At 45.7% G+C, this 18,891-nt stretch overlaps 1 protein-coding gene and 1 long non-coding RNA gene across 2 annotated transcripts in view; one reads left to right on the plus strand and one right to left on the minus strand.

Moving 5' to 3' along the window:
* Positions 1-1,350: 1,350 nt before the first annotated feature.
* dhx9 (DEAH (Asp-Glu-Ala-His) box helicase 9) overlaps positions 1,351-18,891 on the plus strand; it is a 27,057-nt gene continuing 9,516 nt past the window's right edge. The window contains exons 1-17 of the mRNA XM_050074470.1: positions 1,351-1,462; positions 3,101-3,258; positions 3,337-3,477; positions 3,733-3,856; positions 6,353-6,528; positions 6,632-6,780; positions 10,265-10,311; positions 10,409-10,545; positions 10,634-10,723; positions 11,390-11,551; positions 11,802-11,879; positions 11,975-12,166; positions 12,343-12,484; positions 12,627-12,709; positions 12,791-12,947; positions 18,209-18,306; positions 18,404-18,706. Of these exons, the coding sequence (XP_049930427.1) occupies positions 3,148-3,258; positions 3,337-3,477; positions 3,733-3,856; positions 6,353-6,528; positions 6,632-6,780; positions 10,265-10,311; positions 10,409-10,545; positions 10,634-10,723; positions 11,390-11,551; positions 11,802-11,879; positions 11,975-12,166; positions 12,343-12,484; positions 12,627-12,709; positions 12,791-12,947; positions 18,209-18,306; positions 18,404-18,706 (2,190 nt within the window). The 5' untranslated portion in view covers positions 1,351-1,462; positions 3,101-3,147. The remainder of the gene's footprint in view (positions 1,463-3,100; positions 3,259-3,336; positions 3,478-3,732; positions 3,857-6,352; positions 6,529-6,631; positions 6,781-10,264; positions 10,312-10,408; positions 10,546-10,633; positions 10,724-11,389; positions 11,552-11,801; positions 11,880-11,974; positions 12,167-12,342; positions 12,485-12,626; positions 12,710-12,790; positions 12,948-18,208; positions 18,307-18,403; positions 18,707-18,891) is intronic.
* LOC126408788 (uncharacterized) lies at positions 8,411-10,063 on the minus strand. Its single transcript, XR_007571956.1, has 2 exons — positions 9,320-10,063; positions 8,411-9,189 (listed from the first exon to the last, which is right to left on the minus strand). It is a non-coding gene; the product is annotated as an uncharacterized LOC126408788 (long non-coding RNA).

The following is an 18,891-nucleotide window of genomic DNA, read 5'->3' on the forward strand; positions in this document are numbered from 1 at the left end:
AGTGGCTCGTCTTGAGCTTCTTCAGTTTGGCTGCTTATGGAAGGAGAGACATTTGGTCAGATACTGAATTGGTGACTCTAATCTTGAAACTGTGCTGATTGTATAGATCTTCTGTGTGTGAAGCATCCATGTTTTCACTGACATGGATGGAGACTGTCAGAGACACTGGACTGGTGGGCGGAGTCATACAACCACAGGGTGGACTGGTGGGCGGAGTCATACTTACACACAGCTTTACAATTCATGTGTGTGTGTGCTGTGTCAGATTAAGCTTCTGGTGTTTGGGGGTTCCTTGAATATAAAAGTTGTAACACTGTGCATTATAGAGCTATCCGATCCTTTCTTGGAGTTCATAACTTACCTCAGTTTTATCTATTAGTGGAGATATGGGATGGGAAACATTAGGCATAGATATGAAATGATTCGGTACTGGAATAGACTTGTGAAGATGTCTGATCAAAGGTTCACTAAAAAGATATTTAACTGGTGTATCTCTCTCACATGGTCATCCTTGGGTTAAAGAGCTGAAATCTTTATTTTACTTGAATGATATGTCATTTATTTTTCAGAAGAGGTTATCTTGTGATATTCAGGAGATTAGCAGTAAAATGTTCCTTACTTATAAAGAGGAATGGTCTGTTGATATTTGGTACAAACCAAAGTTGCCACCTGAAGAACAGCCAGAGCACAGAACCCTTTGTGAGGTATGATTTTAACACAAGACAAAGATCTCTTTGTGCACAGCTATGTTCAGGAACGTTACCTCTAGCTCTAGAGACTGGTAGGTTCAGTAACAGTCCAGCAGAGCACAGACTTTGTTTATTGTGTGAATTAGGAGAAATTGAGAACAAAGTTCAGTTTTTGTTTTATTGTCCTGCTTATGAGGCTGAGAGGGAGGTATTATGTTTCAGGAAGGAAACCTTTTTTGTTGCAGATTTTGTTTGCAAGGCCTGGGAGAGAAGACAGAATATTTAGTTCAAGAATGAGCTGTTACAGTATGTTTGTTTCTTTTATGGTTATTTTGAAATGAACTGAATTGTTATGAATTATCTGTGAATGCTGCAACTGTCTCTTTTGGAGTCTCTTTTATAAACCCATGAGGGTTAGGGCACTTCTAGGTGCATGAAAGAAACTAACATAGCCTACAACCATGGGGCCATAATTCCAGTTTCTTTTTATATAATCATTGTGTAAGAAGTGTGTGTTGTTAATCACCCAACTGGATAAAATTAACATGTTTCCATGTTAATATGGAGCCGCAGAAACAGAGTATTAAATATCAAATATTATATTTTTATGTAAAGTAGTGTCCCCTCCGGTCCGGCAGGTGGCGGTACTGAGAAAACAATCCGACCGTCTTTCACCTTTACAGGAAGGAAGTCTGAGTTAAAGACACAAACCATCAACCCGCCGGTGTGTTCTGCAGGACCTGTGAGCCTTTAACCTGCTGATTGTCCCGTCTGTGGGTAACAAATCTACAGTTAAAACATTAACTCGTTTACTTAACTGTAGTATCTGTTCTAGCTATTACTCATGCATCGCACAAAATGGCGGTAGAGCTAGCTAGCAAAAAGCTAATGTAGCCTTAAAGCGCTAACGTTAGCCCGGCTCGTTTACAAAGCCAAACTGGTCTGCGTGCTAACGCTAACTTCAGATGTAAGAGACCCGGTATTACCCCCAAGTTAACCTTTAGCTTTGTTGACATATGTAACGTGACATCCCACTGAACGGTTTCAAATTGTTCGTCTGTAGCTGCAGGCCAAACTCCGTTCAGAGAACTGGGGATTTAAAGCTTTCTCGTTAGTCGAGCACTTACAGATCAGTTGGTTCTTCTGCTGAAATATATTTGTGTTGTCGACTGTTATGGTCTTCGTTTTTATCCCGAACACGAGTGGAGAGTTTGTTAAGTCCTGACAAATAAAGTTATCATGATATTACAACTGAATTTGTCCCCTAGGATAGCAGCGCAAACATTCTGTTGACTTGTGAGTGGAGTTTGGTAATGACATTCTTCATTGTGATTTGTCTCCAAAGTCCAACAGCACAAAATTAATTTAGTCATTTTCAGGAAAATCAAGACTAAGAAATATTAACAGTGTATTTTACTTTATTTATTTAACGTCTGCAGGCCGAACTCCATTTAAAAATCTAGTAAATTAAGGTAGGCATCTGCAGCGCCATACAGCCATTTGCAAGTCAGTGTACTGCTGAAATAACATCATGTTGTCACCTGTTTCGGATTTAATTTTTATCCCAAATCTGATGGGAGATGTTGCTTATTCCTAAAAAACAAAAGCAGTCAGTCAGCAGTCATTTTGATTTCTAAATTACAGTGCATGGGTTTTAGAAACTCAGCACTCAAATGGTTCACTTCTTACCTAATGGTTAGGACACAAGTATGCGATGTTGAGGGGACCCTCTCTGATCCGCAGAGTATAACATGCGGGGTGCCCTAAGGTTCGATCCTGGGGCCCCTGTTATTTTTAATATACATAAATGACATGTCAGCTGCGGTACGGTGCAAGTTGCTATTATATGCCGATGATTCTGCTTTACTTGTCAAATAAATCAAAAAATAAATTAAAAAAAAGTTGAGTATGTCCCCGAGGATAGCAGAACTAAAAATGAATTGATTTTTAGGTGGAGTTTGATTATGGCTTTTTGTGTCTCTAAAGTCTGACATTAAAAATGTATTTTTGTCCTTGGGTAGCCATTTTCAGATTTATTGCTCATCTAGAACTGCAGGCCAAACTCCATTGGAAAAATCTGGGAAATTACAGCAGGTATCTTCATCTGCCGAGCCACAGGATCATTTCCATCAGTCGGTTCTTGTGCTGAAATAAAATCATGTTGTCTGAGTCTTTGTTTTTATCCCAAATCCAACAGGAGATTTAGTTTACTCCTAAACATTAAGTAGTCACGATATTACAGTTGAGTGTGTCCCCTGAGTTAGCAACACAGAAAATGTACTGATTGATGAAAGGAGTTTGGTCACATCATTCTGACACTAAAGCACCACATGTAGGAAACATACAGCATTGGTTTGCATCCCTAAAAGCAGTTGTGCTGGTTAGCTGACAGGAGTTTGTTTGTCTCTCAGATTAAAGAGTCGACAGAGGAGGAAACTCCCCCACCCGCCACTCCACCATGGCGGACATCAAGAACTTCCTGTATGCCTGGTGTGGAAAAAAGAAACTGACTCCCACCTACGACATCCGAGCTGCAGGGAACAAAAACAGGCAGAAGTTTTTGTGTGAGGTGAGTTTTCTGTCTGCTCTGAACATCTGACGAAGTTTAACGTGTTCTCTGTGTAACCCTCAGCTCTCCTCTGTTCAGGTCCGCATTGACGGCCACAACTACATCGGGATGGGCAACTCCACCAACAAGAAGGACGCTCAGACCAACGCTGCCAGAGACTTTGTCAACTACCTGGTCCGAATCGGGGAAATGAGCGCAGCAGAGGTTCCAGCTCTCGGGGTCAGCAGCACACTAATCATGTTGTTCTGTTCTCTTCATTCTGACACAAACAGGTTTAAGTGTTTTTATCTCAGGTCTCACAGTCCTACAGAAGCTGGGACATTTGAAGGAGTCGGTTTGAGGGTTTCTAACACTGTTGGGTTGATGGAAAGTGACCAGAAAGACAAGTCTTAGACATGTCAGTGACGAGCTTGATGCTGCATTACAAAACTTAAAGTGTTGCTCAAAGTTTGAATCTGTGTCTTGTGTCACCAGGTGAGCGCTCCAGCTGGTGACCAACCTGACGGGGGAGGAGGAGCAGGAGGAGGAGACGCTGGCTTTGGAAGCCTCCCTTCCAGCGGTCCTCTGCCACCTCACCTTGTAGTAAAAGCTGAACAAGGTATCGTCATCTCTCTAACGCCTCACTTCCACTGCACCGTTCCACTCGACTCACATTTGGTACCAGGCGCTTTTTCTCGTCACATTTTCCATGGTGGATAGCACCCACCCAGTGTAGGTGGGCTTCTCAGCTGTTCGCCATATTGACGCCATATGAAATTGCCGTGACATCATCTTTAATGCAACACTGGGACAGCCAGGGATCTTTTCTGTGGACTAGATGACTCTTTGCAGAGCCTTTTATCTGCAGCAGTGCAGCCCGCATGCCGCACTGAGATGCAGTATGTGAGGACACTCCCAGTGCCTGGTAGAACGCCACCAGCAGCTTCCTCTCCACGTTGTTCCTCCTGAGCACTATGAGGAAGCGAAGCCCCTGTTGCGCTCTTTTTAATGGGTGACCAAGAGAAGTCCTTAGAAACATGGAGTCCCAGGATTTTAAAAGTCAGCACCCTTTCCACACATGCTCTGTTGATGCAGGGGGGGGCGGGTCTGTGTCAGGCTTCAGAGGAATGTCTGCATTGTGTGTATAATGTAGAGCACAGCATAGTTTTGCGGGCCGACATTTTTTAAAGTCTGCGTCGAGTGAATAAAAAAAATTGTGGTCGCTTTTGACGGTAGCTTTAATGTTTAAATATGGCGGGTCTGTGCAGGACCGATCAGAGCACCGCAGTGTTTTAAATTCACCTTCTAGTGTCGGCTCAGCTCGCTTGGATCCTCGGCAGAGGTGGTGTCAAAAAAGTACCAGGTACGATCCACAACTTTGTCCAAACCAAAACAGAGCGAGTTGAGCTGAGTGGAGCCGTGCAGTACCATGAAGTGGAAATGTGGCATATCACAGATTAAGAAGTGAACTTAAATACAGCGGCTGAATCAAGACGACCTTCCCGCTGTGAAAGGATGAAGACGCAGGTGGGAGATAAAATTAAAACATGAGTCGACCTGAGTGTGTTCGACACGTCAGTCTGGTGCTGTGGCCGATATCTTAAGTGTTAATGCTTTATGACTTGTCTTGGTCTCATACTTAAGGAATCCCTCGACCGTTGCACAAAGACCTTAGCAACCAAAGCAAGGTACTAAAAAAATCAAGGTCCCTCTGCCTCTGTCTTAACTTCAACATGACCGAGTTTATGGTGATAAATGAAAAAACTTACACACCCTGAGAAAATGTTCTGCGACCAGGAGAACCCGACAGATACACTTCTGATTTTACACTTAAAATCTGAATTTATTTTTGTTGCTTCTTCCTACAGTCATTTTCTGGGGATCTGATTCACTTTGTTGTTTCTATGATTGTATTCCTCCAGAAGTTTAATCTTTTCCTCCTCTGACCACGATGGTTTTCTTGTCTTATTTTCTTATGTAATTTTTTCACTGTCTAAGTATCAGACAACTCTGTGAGACGACAACAGGCGTCATAAGTGTGAATCCAAGCAATTAAATCATCTCCAGGGAAACTTTTAACGCTGTAAAATCTCTTTCAACACTCTAAATGAGTTTTTCCTTCATAACAGCCTGTCACAGGTTACAGCCTGATTAGAGGAGACATGGCAGAGCATAAAGGTCCAGGTGGAAAAAAACATCTCAATCATTTAGGATTTTACTTAAAGAAGTGAGTGAGTACGAAACAAGACATTAGATCACATAATTTTGGGGTTTGGGAGAGACAGACCGACATTTTTCAACATTTTAACACATTTTTCGATAAAATAATTAGTCGACTAATCGAAGAAATAATCGACAGATTAGCAGCACTGTGTCGTCCTCACTGCAGGTTTAGTTTTATTTCTAATCAGGAAACTAAAGCGGTGCAGGGTGGTCAGAGCTCCCAGAGTGAGGCTGAAGTCGGGTTTCTGTCTGAAAGTAGTGCAAAAATGTAACCCTATTTTCAGAAAAATCTGCAAAAGAAAATGCAGATTCATGTGCTTTTCCCTCCACTGCTGCTCTGTGAATGTTGGGAGTTGGTTAATAGAGATGAGCAGTAGGTGGCGCTGCAGAAGAGAGTGCAACAAGATGAAGTTACTGAAAGAGCGTCGCTCAAACCTGTAATGAAGGAAAACAATGGATGTGTGATATCAGAGCGCACTGGACAATAGAAACAGAGTTTGAATATTACAGCTGTGTGCTGTTAGAAGAGATCGGCTAAACATCAGCTGTTGAACGATGATGATGAAGTCTCTGCACTGCCTGTACGTCATCATTTATTCACTCAGTCTGTTTCCATTGTGCTTCACCTTTTTGATGAACCATCTTCTCCACCTTCCCCGAGCACATTGACAATGAATGTGAAAGGTGGTTGGAAACAACCTGAGAGAGCTGAAGGCTCCTTTGATGGTGCTGATTGTTGGTTGGTGTGTGAATGTGGTCAGGCTGTTCCTGTTCCTCCCTGAATACATACAAGTCAAAGATCTGACACTGATCCAGGATCAGGTGAGCAGGAGACATGTAGAAAGTATAACGTGTTAATTATGTGAGTGTCTGTTGTTGTTGTTGTTGTTAGAGGACAGCAGCTGCGGGCCGGTACCAGGAGTGACTGGACTCGGTTACTCAGGAGGAGGAAACTCTGGATGGGGAGGAGGAGGAGGAGGAGGAGGAGGAGGAGGAGGAGCTCAGTGGGATCGAGGAGCCAACCTGAAGGAGTACTACGCCAAGAGAGATGAACAGGAAGCTCAGGCGGTACAGTACTTCCTGTTTATTTCTCCTGTCTGACAGAATCCAGCTGAGATGATCTGCTCTGCTGCACCACCTGAATCACCAATATCTTATTTCATCCTTGCAGACTCTGGAGTCGGAGGAGGTGGACCTGAACGCTAATCTCCATGGTAACTGGACGCTGGAGAACGCCAAGGCCCGTCTGAACCAGTTCTTCCAGAAGGAGAAAACCAGCGCTGAGTATAAATACAGCCAAGTGGGACCAGACCACAACAGGTCTGGATCACAGAACATCCAGTCCGATATGTTGCACAGATCTTTGTCGTGTTCACACAGACTGAGTCACTGCGTGTCGTCAGCGTGTCGGGGGGTTCGTTAGCTGATATATCTATTGATAAAACTATCAATTCTTCAATCTATTAAATGTCAAAATATCCCAGAATCTAACGTGACGTTCAAAACTGTTTAATTCCACAGTTTATATCATATAAAATCAGTCCCTCCAGGTTTTCACAGCTGATTTTGGGGATTGTTGCGGCCTGAAATGTCTGATTTCATGACAGCTTTTCTAAAGAAATATTGCAGCAGATGTTGCAGTGTTTATGGCTGTTTTGCCTCTGCGCCGGTGACAGCTGTGGACACAGGGATTATGTTTTCGGGTTGTCCGTCCCATGCTAGTGAACACAATATCTGAAGAATGCCTTCAGGAAATTTCTTCAACTGATTAGATGTTGGTGGTCAAATGTCAAGGTCAAGCAACAGCTGACTGCTGATGCAGCGCTGAAGGACCTTTGATCTCCTCTTTCTCTGTATGCCCAGTTAGCATGAGCTAACACATCACAAAGTGACCTCATCACTACTCGTCATAATTTGCCGCTCGAGCTGGAACCCTACAGCAGAACATGCCGTCGTGTAAACAATATAAGTCATCACGTGCGCCGCATAATCATGGTTTCAATTTTGATCAAAATAATCGTGATTATTATTTTTTCCATTATCGAGCAGCCTGAGATGATAGCAGGAATTAGCGAGCAGCTAGTAGCAAGAGGGAAACACAAACCTGACAGANTTTGTTTTTATACTGCCAATGCTGAAAGAAGACTGATTGGGCTTTCCTGCAAATTTGCACAACTCCTGTTTAAAGAGGGGCTTTTGTGTGACATTAGCCGTGTGATGCTAACAGTTAGCCCTGTCACTGTGTGTGTGGCTCTGTCCCAGGCACTGAGCTCCGGCCCTGCAGCAGCAGTCTCTTGTTAAAGAGAGAGAGGAGCTGATATCAGCACGCTGCACGCTGCTCTACAATAAAAATAGATTTAACCTGTTTAGGTAAAGTTGCGGTGATTAAACAGAATAAAAATGTTGTGTCAGAATTTCACACAGATTGACTGAATTTGCATTAATTGTTGCGATCACAGCATCCTGGAGAGATCGTAAATCATACGTGGGCAGTGAGTATGGAAGATAGAAAAACTAATCTTTGTTTTTGATGAGCTGGAGTCAGCTGATATTTGTTTTTTGATTTTTGCCGTGAACATGATGTTAATGCAGCATGAGTCACATTCACTGCACAGAATTATTTCAACAAGTTTAAGTCAAACTTTATTGTCTGTTCTGGTCAGAACAGCCAGAACAGACTGTCTTCATGTCAGTTTGGGTTTAATGTGGCGTTCACTGCCTCAGCAGCTTCCTGTTCTGACCTCAGGTCGACTTATTGGACTGGTTGAACTGATCATTAGCTCCTTCTCCTGCTGCCTCCTCATCTACTGTTTCTGCTTCTTCTTCTTCTTCCTTCTCTGCTCCTGTCGTGACCAAATTGTTAGTTTCTTCTGTTATGTCATGAAATGTACTAAAGGCAACTCACACCAGCTGCGTCCCCACCCCACAGCTCACACTACTGAGCCCAGCCTGTGTGTGTGTGTGTGTGTGTGTGTGTGTGTGTGTGTGTGTGTGACAGGTTGGTTGGTAGTTGAAGTCCCTCTCTTGGTGTTTAGATGTGGCTCAGGATGTTCCTGTATGTTTTTCTGCTGGACTGCTGCTGTAAACCCAGAGACCTCGAGAGTGTGTCGGCTACACCACAGAGATCTCACTGTGTGATTGATCCACATCAACCCAGACTGAAACCAGAGCAGGGGGCAGGCTGACAGAGAGAGGGCTCCAGACACCAGCTACACCATGGTTTAACGTTTAAATAATTTTTTTAATTTAAGTTTAAATCCGTCAAACCAATCGATGCTCAGCTGTTAAACCCAAAAACTGAAAATCAAATTTGCAGCAAATTTGCTGGTTTCTCTTAAATTCTTCAATAAGATATTAAGTTTATACTCAAGTATCTCAGGTAGTTCCTACTTCCTGTCCGTGCACCAACTGAGAAAAGAAAACTTCTTTGTCAACTTAAACTAAAGAATGAATCTGTAGAGCCCCGTGAAGTCTCGGGAGAAAAAGTTTATGTGCGCAACGCAGCACAAATTAGTCTGCTCAAATAACTCGACCCTTTTTGTCTTTGTTAACGGCGGGGACATTTTGTCAGCAGAGGACAGGTCGACTTACACTGACAAGCTTACCCTAACAAAGGCTGACGCTTCCTGACCCGTACTCTCTCTGTTGGGTCAGTGGGTCTGAGATCCAATCAAATGGCCAAAGTTACAGTTACCACACGTTAAACACACACTAAACACACATTAAACACTAAACACACAAACACTAAACACACACTAAACACACTTTAAACACACAGTAAACACACATTAAACACACACTAAACACACATTAAACACACATTAAACACACAGTAAACAAACACACATTAAACACACACNTAAACACACAGTAAACACACATTAAACACACAGTAAACACACATTAAACACTAAACACACAGTAAACACACATTAAACACACAGTAAACACACACTAAACACACAGTAAACACACATTAAACACTAAACACACAGTAAACACACATTAAACACACATTTTACATTGTATAAATGAGCCTAGCAGCTAGCAGAGATTTCCTCTGCTCATATTTCAGCCAGGATAAATCACACACAGTGTGTGGAGGCTTTATTGTCTTCACAATTTATTGTTTCTTATCTGTGAAATTAAAGTAAATCAAAGCTTTGTTTCCACTGAGGGAAATGGTTTCAGCTTACAGAGACAGACAGGAGGTCTGCGTCACTGTGACACTGTGGAGTTACATTTCTGGGGAGGTGCACGTCAGGGTACGGTGTAGGTACAGCGTCGATTTGATGCAGAAGTATAAATCCCGCATAAGATGATGGTGTAAACTGATGGACAGTTAGACGAGGATGAATCCTGCCAGATTTTGGCCGTCAGTCGTCCTGTCTCGTAAAAACTTAACCAACCTTTAGCTGGTGTGGTGGACAGGTGTTGGACGAAGAGAGAGTCCTGCCTCGTCAGGGAACACGGAGGTGACGCCAGAACTCACAGCCACACTGAAGGAAGACATGGGACAGCGTTTAGGTGTACTAAAGCTGTCCCATGGGTGCAGCTGGGGGCTCAGATGAGTCTGGTTGTGATTTCTGGTGTCACTGTGTCACCGCAGGGCAGAGAAAGAGCAGCGGGGAGAATCTCAGCTGTTGATTGGTGTTTTTTAATCTCAAGTCTGGCAGAAAAACATACAGGCTTCCTCCTGAGAGCACGGCAGGTGAGTTCATCCCTTTGTTCACGGCTTATTTTCTGTTTTATTTTGAAAAGCTCAGAGGAAGTGAAGCTGGGATATTTGTGTTTGTGTCTGCAGGAGCTTCATAGCAGAGATGCAGCTGTTTGTGAGACAGCTCGGCAGAAGTAAGACTCTAAAATGTTTTCTCCTTAATCAGCGTTGTTTCATGCGAGTCGTTTTTATCGGGAGGTCAAAGGTCACTGTGCTCCGTGTGCTCTGCAGGGATCACGGCTCGAGAGCACGGCTCCAACAAGAAGCTGGCGGCCCAGTCGTGTGCTCTGTCTCTGGTGCGGCAGCTGTACCACCTGGGAGTCCTGGAGGCGTACTCCGGAGTCACCAAGAAGAAGGAGGGGGAAACTGTGAGCCGGCCGAAAGCTTGACTTTAAACACGGTGTCCTGTGTGACGCTCAGTGTCTCACTCTGCGCTGTCGTGTGTTTTGTGTCCAGTTGGAGGTGTTCGAGGTCAACGTGTCTCCGGACCTTCAGCAGCAGCTGGCCGCTATCGTCCAGAAGCTCGAAGTCCAAATCCCCCCACCTGTGAGTCACCTGAGCCCCCAAAACTGACTTCGATCAGTGTTAGCTAATATAATGGTTATATTTAGGGCTGCACCAGATCACAATCTTTTGATGATGAGGATTCAGTCGTTTAATACAAAGATTTGACTTTGATTTTTTTCTCACGGGCGGGGCCGGCATTAAACACTTAAATTCCCCTCATTGACGTTATCTGGTTCCCTGATGTTATTGGGTTTAAATCTGCCAAACAGACCCCAGATCCTCTGCTGTCAGTCTACTCTCTCATCACGTTGTAAGTTAAATCTGACTCATGTTAATCTGCTGCTGTTCGGGGCCGACACTTTCATCTTATAATTGTAGCGTCCGATGAAGTATTAATTTGAAAAAGAGCAAACGAAGGTGGAAACAGTGGGCAAGATATGTTATCGATTATATACCCCACGCCTTGACTACCACGGCAAACCTGGTTGTCACTTGATTTTTTTTTTTTAGCAAGAGCGCTGACCCTGCTACAACATAGAAATATGATGTGGCTGACAACAAAACAAATGATGACTCAACTTGAAGAATTTCAAGTTGACTGAAGGGTCACTGACGGATGACTCGACTCTTTGACTTTCAGGAAGCAGCTCTAGTTACATCCTGATATCACCTGTATAACTAAACCCTTCATGTCGTCCCGTCCAGCCTGCAGACCCCTCCAGCTGGGTGTCTCTGGTTCAGGGGAAGATGGCGACGTTTGAGCCGTCCCAGCGTCAGAGCGGAGCTGGGGTCGTCCCCTGGTCGCCTCCACAGGTCAACTGGAACCCTTGGACCAGCAGCAACATCGACGAGGGACCGCTGGCCTACGTGAGTCTTTGCTCTTTAACCCGAGGTACTGCAGAGGCTGTTTGATTCTGCACTGGTTCATTAATGTTTATGGGCAGAGATTCACTAATGAATCAGTGCAGGTGGTTCACCTGCAGATACACTCCCAACAGACCAGCAGCTGTTTGTCATGTTTGTGTTGATTACTTCCACGTTAATGAGTAGTCGATTGTTGAGCGTGGAGTTGACGAGCTGCACAACAGCTGATGTGTGTTATTTGTACCGTCTTCAGTGCACTCCGGAGCAGATCAGCAGCGACCTTCACGACGAGCTGATGTACCAGCTGGAACATGACGACAACCTGCAGAAGGTCAGTCTGCTTTCTTCTTCTGCTGTTGCTGCTTTACACAGAACAAAACTGAGAGAGATACCAGAGTGTAGAAAAATATAAATGATGTGTTTCAGACTTTGATGGAACGCGACCAGCTGCCTGTCAAACAGTTTGAGGAGGAGATCATGACCACCATCAACAATAACCCTGTGGTGATCATCAGAGGAGCGACGGGCTGCGGTAAAACCACTCAGGTCCCTCAGTACATCCTGGACCGCTTCATCAAGGGAGGCAAAGCATCCGACTGCAACATCGTCGTCACCCAGGTAACGTTCAACGTTCGACTCCCAAACACTCGAGGACACGAACATACGTTCAGCGTTTCCTCCCCTTCCTCTCCAGTGAAAAGCGAGCTGCTAATACTTACATACATTAGATGGGGGACTGGTCTGACAGGAGGTCAGCAGCCTGTTGATGTGTATTCATCTCGTCCTCCCTGCAGCCCAGAAGGATCAGCGCCGTGTCGGTGGCCGAGCGAGTCGCCTTTGAGAGAGGAGAGGATATTGGGAAGAGCTGTGGCTACAGCGTCCGCTTCGAGTCCATCCTGCCTCGACCGCACGCCAGCGTCCTCTTCTGCACCGTCGGTACATAAACACACACGGCACTGATTCTCAACAGATGTTCCTGAGCTGAACTTTCCGAAAAGCTCAGTTTTCTTCCGATCACACTAAACCCAGAGTGAACATTGTGTCAGCAGGATGTCGACGAGTCTGCTTTGTGTTTCAGGTGTGTTGCTGCGGAAGCTCGAAGCAGGAATCAGAGGCATCAGTCACGTTATCGTTGATGAAATCCACGAGAGAGACATTAATGTGAGCTCATTTATTATAGCCTAATATTAACTGGTGATGAGTCACTTCCTGTCCAGTCTGACCTTCTGTGTGTCTGTGCAGACGGACTTCCTGATGGTGGTCCTCAGAGATGTGGTCCAGGCCTACCCGGACGTCCGCATCATCCTCATGTCGGCCACCATCGACACCACCATGTTCAGAGAGTACTTCTTCAACGCCCCCATCATCGAGGTGTTTGGACGCACCTTCCCCGTACAAGGTACCTCACTGACCCCTGTGTGACCTCTGAGACTATATATCAGGTGTGTGAAGTCATCCAGTGGGCCGCATTGGACCCTTTGGCGGGCCGTATGTTTGACACCCCTGTCTTAGGCCCTGTTTAGACCTGTATGATACACGTTATGGTGATCAGAGCACCAGAGGACACACATCGCTGTTCACACCTGCACCTCTCATACGTCTCCAGCTGATCACTTGTGTCCAGATTCCGTTACTGCCCTGCGCACAGTTATCGCATCCACACTTTGACTAGCTCCTGTGTAGCGTGCTTACTGGTCACATCAGTAGTTGTATCAGTACAGCTGGAGATTCAACACGTCTCCTTCCACAGGGCAAAACAAGGGATGGTCACGCAACACTTTGTCCAGCTCATTGTAAAATGGATGTGTCACCAAAACAACCATCACATCCTTCACTGTTGACGCAGTCCGTGTCGGGGACGCATCAAGATGGCGTTAACATTTACACTACAAAAAATATGTGGTTAATGCGTCTCCTTTTTGTATTTCTCTTACTCACTCACTCTGTCTTTCAAACTCAGGGCAGTCTGATTTGGAACAATGTTTGCTTGGGTGGAGACGGCGGCGTTTTGTGGTGGCGCGTCACTGCATCTCACCGGCTAAAATTAGTGACCAGAGTGTGAATGCTGATTGTACCCTTTCCCATTACATCACAAAGCCAGATGTGTGCAGGTGTTAGCGGGTTATTTATGCAGTGGAAAAGGGGCTTAAATTAGTGTTGTAGCAGTGAGATGACAGTCATCCTGGAGTGTGTTTCTCCCTGATCAGTTTGCTCCCCTTTGTGAGGCTTCATGAGGTCAGTAATCATCTTCGCACCATCAGGATCTGAATAAATGTGTTTCACTGTAATAATAATAATAATAATAATAATACATTTTATTTAAAAAGCGCTTTTCAAAGTTCTCAAAGTCACTTTACAGAGACAGTTCAAACACATCAAATAAAACAACAATTATCAGCAAAGACATCGAAGACAAAGAGGAATAGTAATGGGAGTGAAAAAACAAGGAAATAAGTAAATGAATAAAAGTAGCTAAACATTAAAAGCAGAACGGAACAGGTGAGTTTTGAGTAGTGATTTGAATGATGGGAGGTCAGTGCAGTCACGGATGAGTTTTGGGAGGGAGTTCCAGAGGGTGGGGGCAGCAACAGAGAAGGCTCTGTCCCCCCAGGTTCTGTGCTTGGTCTTGGGGACGGTGAGAAGGTTGGCATTGGAAGAGCGGAGGCTGCAGGAAGGGGTGTAAGGGTGGAGCAGGTCTGTGAGGTAAGAGGGGGCCTGGTTGTGGAGAGCTTTATGGGTGAGTAGGAGGAGTTTGAAGTGGATGCGTTGTGGAACAGGGAGCCAGTGGAGGTTCTGAAGGACAGGGGTGATGTGGTCGCGGGAGCGGGTGTGAGTGAGGAGGCGGGCGGCAGAGTTTTGGATATATTGGAGTTTATTGAGGAGTTTGGAGGTTGTGCCATAAAGGATGCTATTGCAGTAGTCAAGGCGGGATGTAATGAAGGCGTGGATCAGGGCTTCGGCAGCATTGCGAGAGAGTGAGGGGCGGAGGCGAGAAATGTTTTTAAGGTGAAAGAAGGCTGTTTTAGTGACTTGTTTGATGTGTTGGTCGAAGGAGAGGTTGCTGTCGAAGATGATACCAAGGTTGCGGCAGTGAGGGGAGGGGGACAGGGTGGAGTTGTCGATGGTGAGGTGGAAGTCTTTGGCTGTTTGGGTGAGGGAATTTGGACCAATTAGGATCATGTCTGATTTGTCACAGTTGAGTTTAAGAAAGTTTGCTTGCATCCAGGATTTAATTTCGGAGAGACAGTTCGACAGGGTGGAGTGGGTTGAATGGGTGATGGATTTAGTGGAGATGTATAGCTGGATATCGTCAGCGTAGCAGTGAAAACAGAGACCATGACGACGGATGATTTGACCAAGGGGGAGGAGGTAGAGGATGAAGAGGAGAGGACCAAGCACCGAACCCTGGGGGACGCCTTGGGACAGAGGGGCAGTTGAGGAGGAGCAGTTGTTGATGAAGATGAATTGTTTTCTGTCAGTGAGATAGGAATGTAGCCAGGTGAGGACATTGTCAGTGATGTTGAGGAGGGTTTGCAGGCGGGAGAGTAGGATGGAGTGGTTGATGGTGTCAAAGGCGGCGGTGAGATCAAGGAGGATAAGGATGGAGAGTAGGCCGGAGTCTGAGGAGAGGAGGAGGTCGTTTGTGACTTTAAGGAGGGCAGTTTCGGTGCTGTGTTGTGTGCGGAATCCAGATTGAAATTGTTCGAAGAGGTCATTATTGTTAAGGTGGGATTTGATTTGTGAGGCGACGACACGTTCAAGGATTTTTGAGAGGAATGGGAGGTTGGAAATGGGCCGGAAATTGCTCATGATGTCAGGGTTGAGACCAGGTTTTTTAATGATGGGGGTGACTGCAGCCAGTTTGAGAGAAGGAGGGGCAGAGGCAGAGCTGAGGGAGGAGTTGACAATTTTGGAGACAAGCGGGGAGATGGTGGGGAAGCAGTGCTTAACAATGGCGGATGGGATGGGATCTAGCATGCAGGTGGAAGTTTTCATGGTTGAAATGATTTTAGACAGCTCAGCTGGGGAGACAGGTGCGAATTTGGAGAGGGGCAGGGTGATAAGATGGGTGGAGGGGGGTGAGGAGGGTGGGGGGTGTGGGGGGTGGTTAGAGAACTGTGGATGGTGTCAATTTTGGTTTGGAAAAATGAGAGGAAGGAATTGCATTTTTCAACGGTGAATGAGTTTGAAATATTGTCACTGGGATTAAGGAGTTTGTTTACGGTGGAAAAAAGAGCCTTTTGGTTATTAGAGCTGGTGTGAATGAGGTTGGAGTAGTAGGTAGAGCGGGCAGTATTGAGGGCGGCTTTGTACTGTCGGAGGTGGTCTGTGTAGGCTTGGCGATGAACTGTTAAACCGGTCTTTTTATGCAGTCTTTCGAGCTGACGCTTGTGGGATTTCATTTGGTGGAGTTCGGGGGTGTACCAGGGGGCTGAGTGTGTGAATGAGACAGATTTGGTTTTGATGGGGGCCAGTTGATCGAGACAGGAGGAGAGAGTGTTGTTGTAGTAGTTGACAAGCTCATTGGGGTCATCAGACAGCGGGGGAGGGAAGGTAGACAGAGTGCTGGAAAGAGAAGCTGAGAAATCTTGAGGGGAGATGGATCTGAGGTTTCTGAATGATATTATGCGTTTGTCCTTGGGGAGGGGGGTGGGGAGATGAATGTCCAAGATGATAGCCAAGTGGTCGGAGATGTGGAGATTGATGCTGGAGAGTTGTTGGATGGTGAGACCGGTGGAGCAGACTAAGTCCAAAGTGTGGCCATGATTGTGAGTGGGGAAGTTGACATGTTGAGTGAGATTGAGGCAGTCCAGTAGATCAAGAAATTCAGAGGCATGTTTGCAGTTGATGTTGTCAATGTGGTAGTTGAAGTCGCCGAGGAGAAGAACAGAAGGTGAGATGGCTGAGAGCTGTGTGACAAAATCAGAGAAATCAGAGAGGAAAGATGGATTGGGCTTGGGAGGGCGGTAAATAACAGCAGTGACCAGGGGAGCGGGGCCGGGGAGTTTAAAAGCAATGTGTTCAAACGACTGAAAGGAGGGAGTGGATATGATGGTGATTCTTAGGTCTCTCTTATGGACTGAGGCCACGCCGCCGCCTCTTCCAGTGAGACGGGGCTGGTCAATATACGTGTATCCGGAGGGGGTGGCTTGGTTGAGTGAAAAATAGTCCAGATGTTTGTGCCAGGTTTCCGTGATGCAGAGGAAGTCTAGGTTGTTGTCAGTAATGAATTCATTTAAGATGAGTGCTTTGTTGTTGAGTGAACGGATGTTTAGCAGTGCCAGTTTGAGGAAATGCTGCTGTGCGATTGGCTGTGAGGAATGGGGGAGTTGGCGGAGGTTGGGGTTGGACCGTTTGACGTGTTTTATTGAGAGGTTACATTTGTTCACAGAGTTGGACCTGTTATAGGGACGGAGGGGTCTGACTGAGATGATAGACTGAATGGGGAGAGCAGCAGCAGGTGGGGACAGTGACAGAGCAGCAGCAGGAGGGGACAGTGACAGCTCGGGCCTGTAGGAGGAGCTGTGGCAGGAGGAGGTACCCAGAGATGACACCAGAGAGCAAGACGGTGTGTGGGTAAACATCAGTCAGTCACGTGGGTAGCTTTGCACAGCGTGCTGTAAATTGGCAGCTAACATTTGGCTGCCCAGCCTATTGGGATGAAAACCGTCGCTTTTTAAAAAGGACTGTCGGCCCCAGAATAAATTAAAATTGTCAATGAAGCCCACATTGCGTGTCCTACAGGCAGATAGGAGCCATGTGTGGAGGGAAAGGATTCTGCTGAAGATTTCCACTCCGCAGCCGAGAGGGGAGAGCGGCCCGCTGATGAATACTGATTTTCCACAGGTGTTGAGATACTGAAAAAGTTTGTTGAACTCAGCCTTGGTGATTTCTGACTGTTGGCGGGATGCATCCACGCAACCAACATGGATAATAATTCTGTGGACAGACGGTGGTAGTGAGTGTAGCAGGTCAGGGAGTTTTGCCAAGATAACAGAGACTGTGGCTCCGGGGAAACAGTGTGTTACCGCATTGAAGAAACGGATGTTTCTGGTGATGGAGTCACCAACTATCAGGGTGGTCGGAGGAAAAAGGGGGCGCGGAGATGCTGACAGTGGACTCACTGGGCTGGGTGATGGGTGATGGGTGACTGTAGATCTGCAGCTCCTCGTTCAGACAGTCGTTAACAAGGTTTCTGAGAATCAGAAACTTGTATCATCTAATCTACTCTCCTCGATTCAACCCCCAACTGATTCTTCATGTTAGACAACAATATTGAGAGTTTATAAAATCCAAATAACCTTTAACATTTATTCTATAAAACTCAATGCAAGGTAAAGATTTATTCATGGCTTCTTAAATATGATGTTTGGGTCATTTCACCTGTCCGTGCTCTCTGGTGCTGTTTACGGTCCCTGACCAGCAGAACTACACAACCACACTGACATGTCTGTAATGAAATTAAATCAGCTGAAAATAACAGACACAGTAGATCTGACTCTTGTCTGATTCTCCTGCTGCGAGGCTCCATCAGTTTTCAGAGGAAACCAGTCGATGCTATGAAATGACTTTTCATTATAATGAAGTGTCTGAATAAACAAAGCCTGAGACCTTCAGCAGGAATAAAGAGTTGTGACTAATTCTTTACTTTAAAAACAGAGTACTTCCTGGAAGATTGCATCCAGATGACCAACTTTATCCCTCCACCGAATGACCGCAAGAAGAAAGACAAGGACGAGGAGGGAGGAGATGATGATGTAAGCCACAGTCATTGTTGTATCCTCTGCTGTCACTGTAGCTCCACACGAGATAAAACTCTGAGCAACTGCTTGTTTTTCTTCACTGTCTGTGCAGACTAACTGTAACGTGATCTGTGGTCCCGACTACACGGCGGAGACGAAGCGTTCGATGGCTCAGATTAACGAGAAGGAGACGTCCTTCGAGCTGGTGGAGGCTCTTCTGAAGTACATCGAGACGCTGAAGGTGGCCGGAGCCGTGCTCATCTTCCTGCCCGGCTGGAACCTCATCTACTCCATGCAGAGACACCTGGAGACCAACCCACACTTTGGTACGTCACCACATCATGTTGAGCCTCGTTTCCACCAAGCAGTCCGGTACGGTTCAGTTCAGTTCTTAGTTTCTGTCTCCACAGTAAAAGTTGTGGATGGTAGCAACAGAAGCGTTCCTTAGCGTCCCCATGTTTGGTCCCCCCTCTGTTGGGGTACCTAGCACACAGATCTGGTACTAAAAGGTGGAGCTAGAAACCCTGCAGTCTGATTGGTCAGTAGAGGACGGTCACTCTGGTTTTATGTAACCTCTGTTCATACATCAGTAAACTACAA

Source organism: Epinephelus moara, chromosome 21, assembly GCF_006386435.1.
Source record: "Epinephelus moara isolate mb chromosome 21, YSFRI_EMoa_1.0, whole genome shotgun sequence".
Taxonomy (NCBI): domain Eukaryota; kingdom Metazoa; phylum Chordata; class Actinopteri; order Perciformes; family Serranidae; genus Epinephelus; species Epinephelus moara.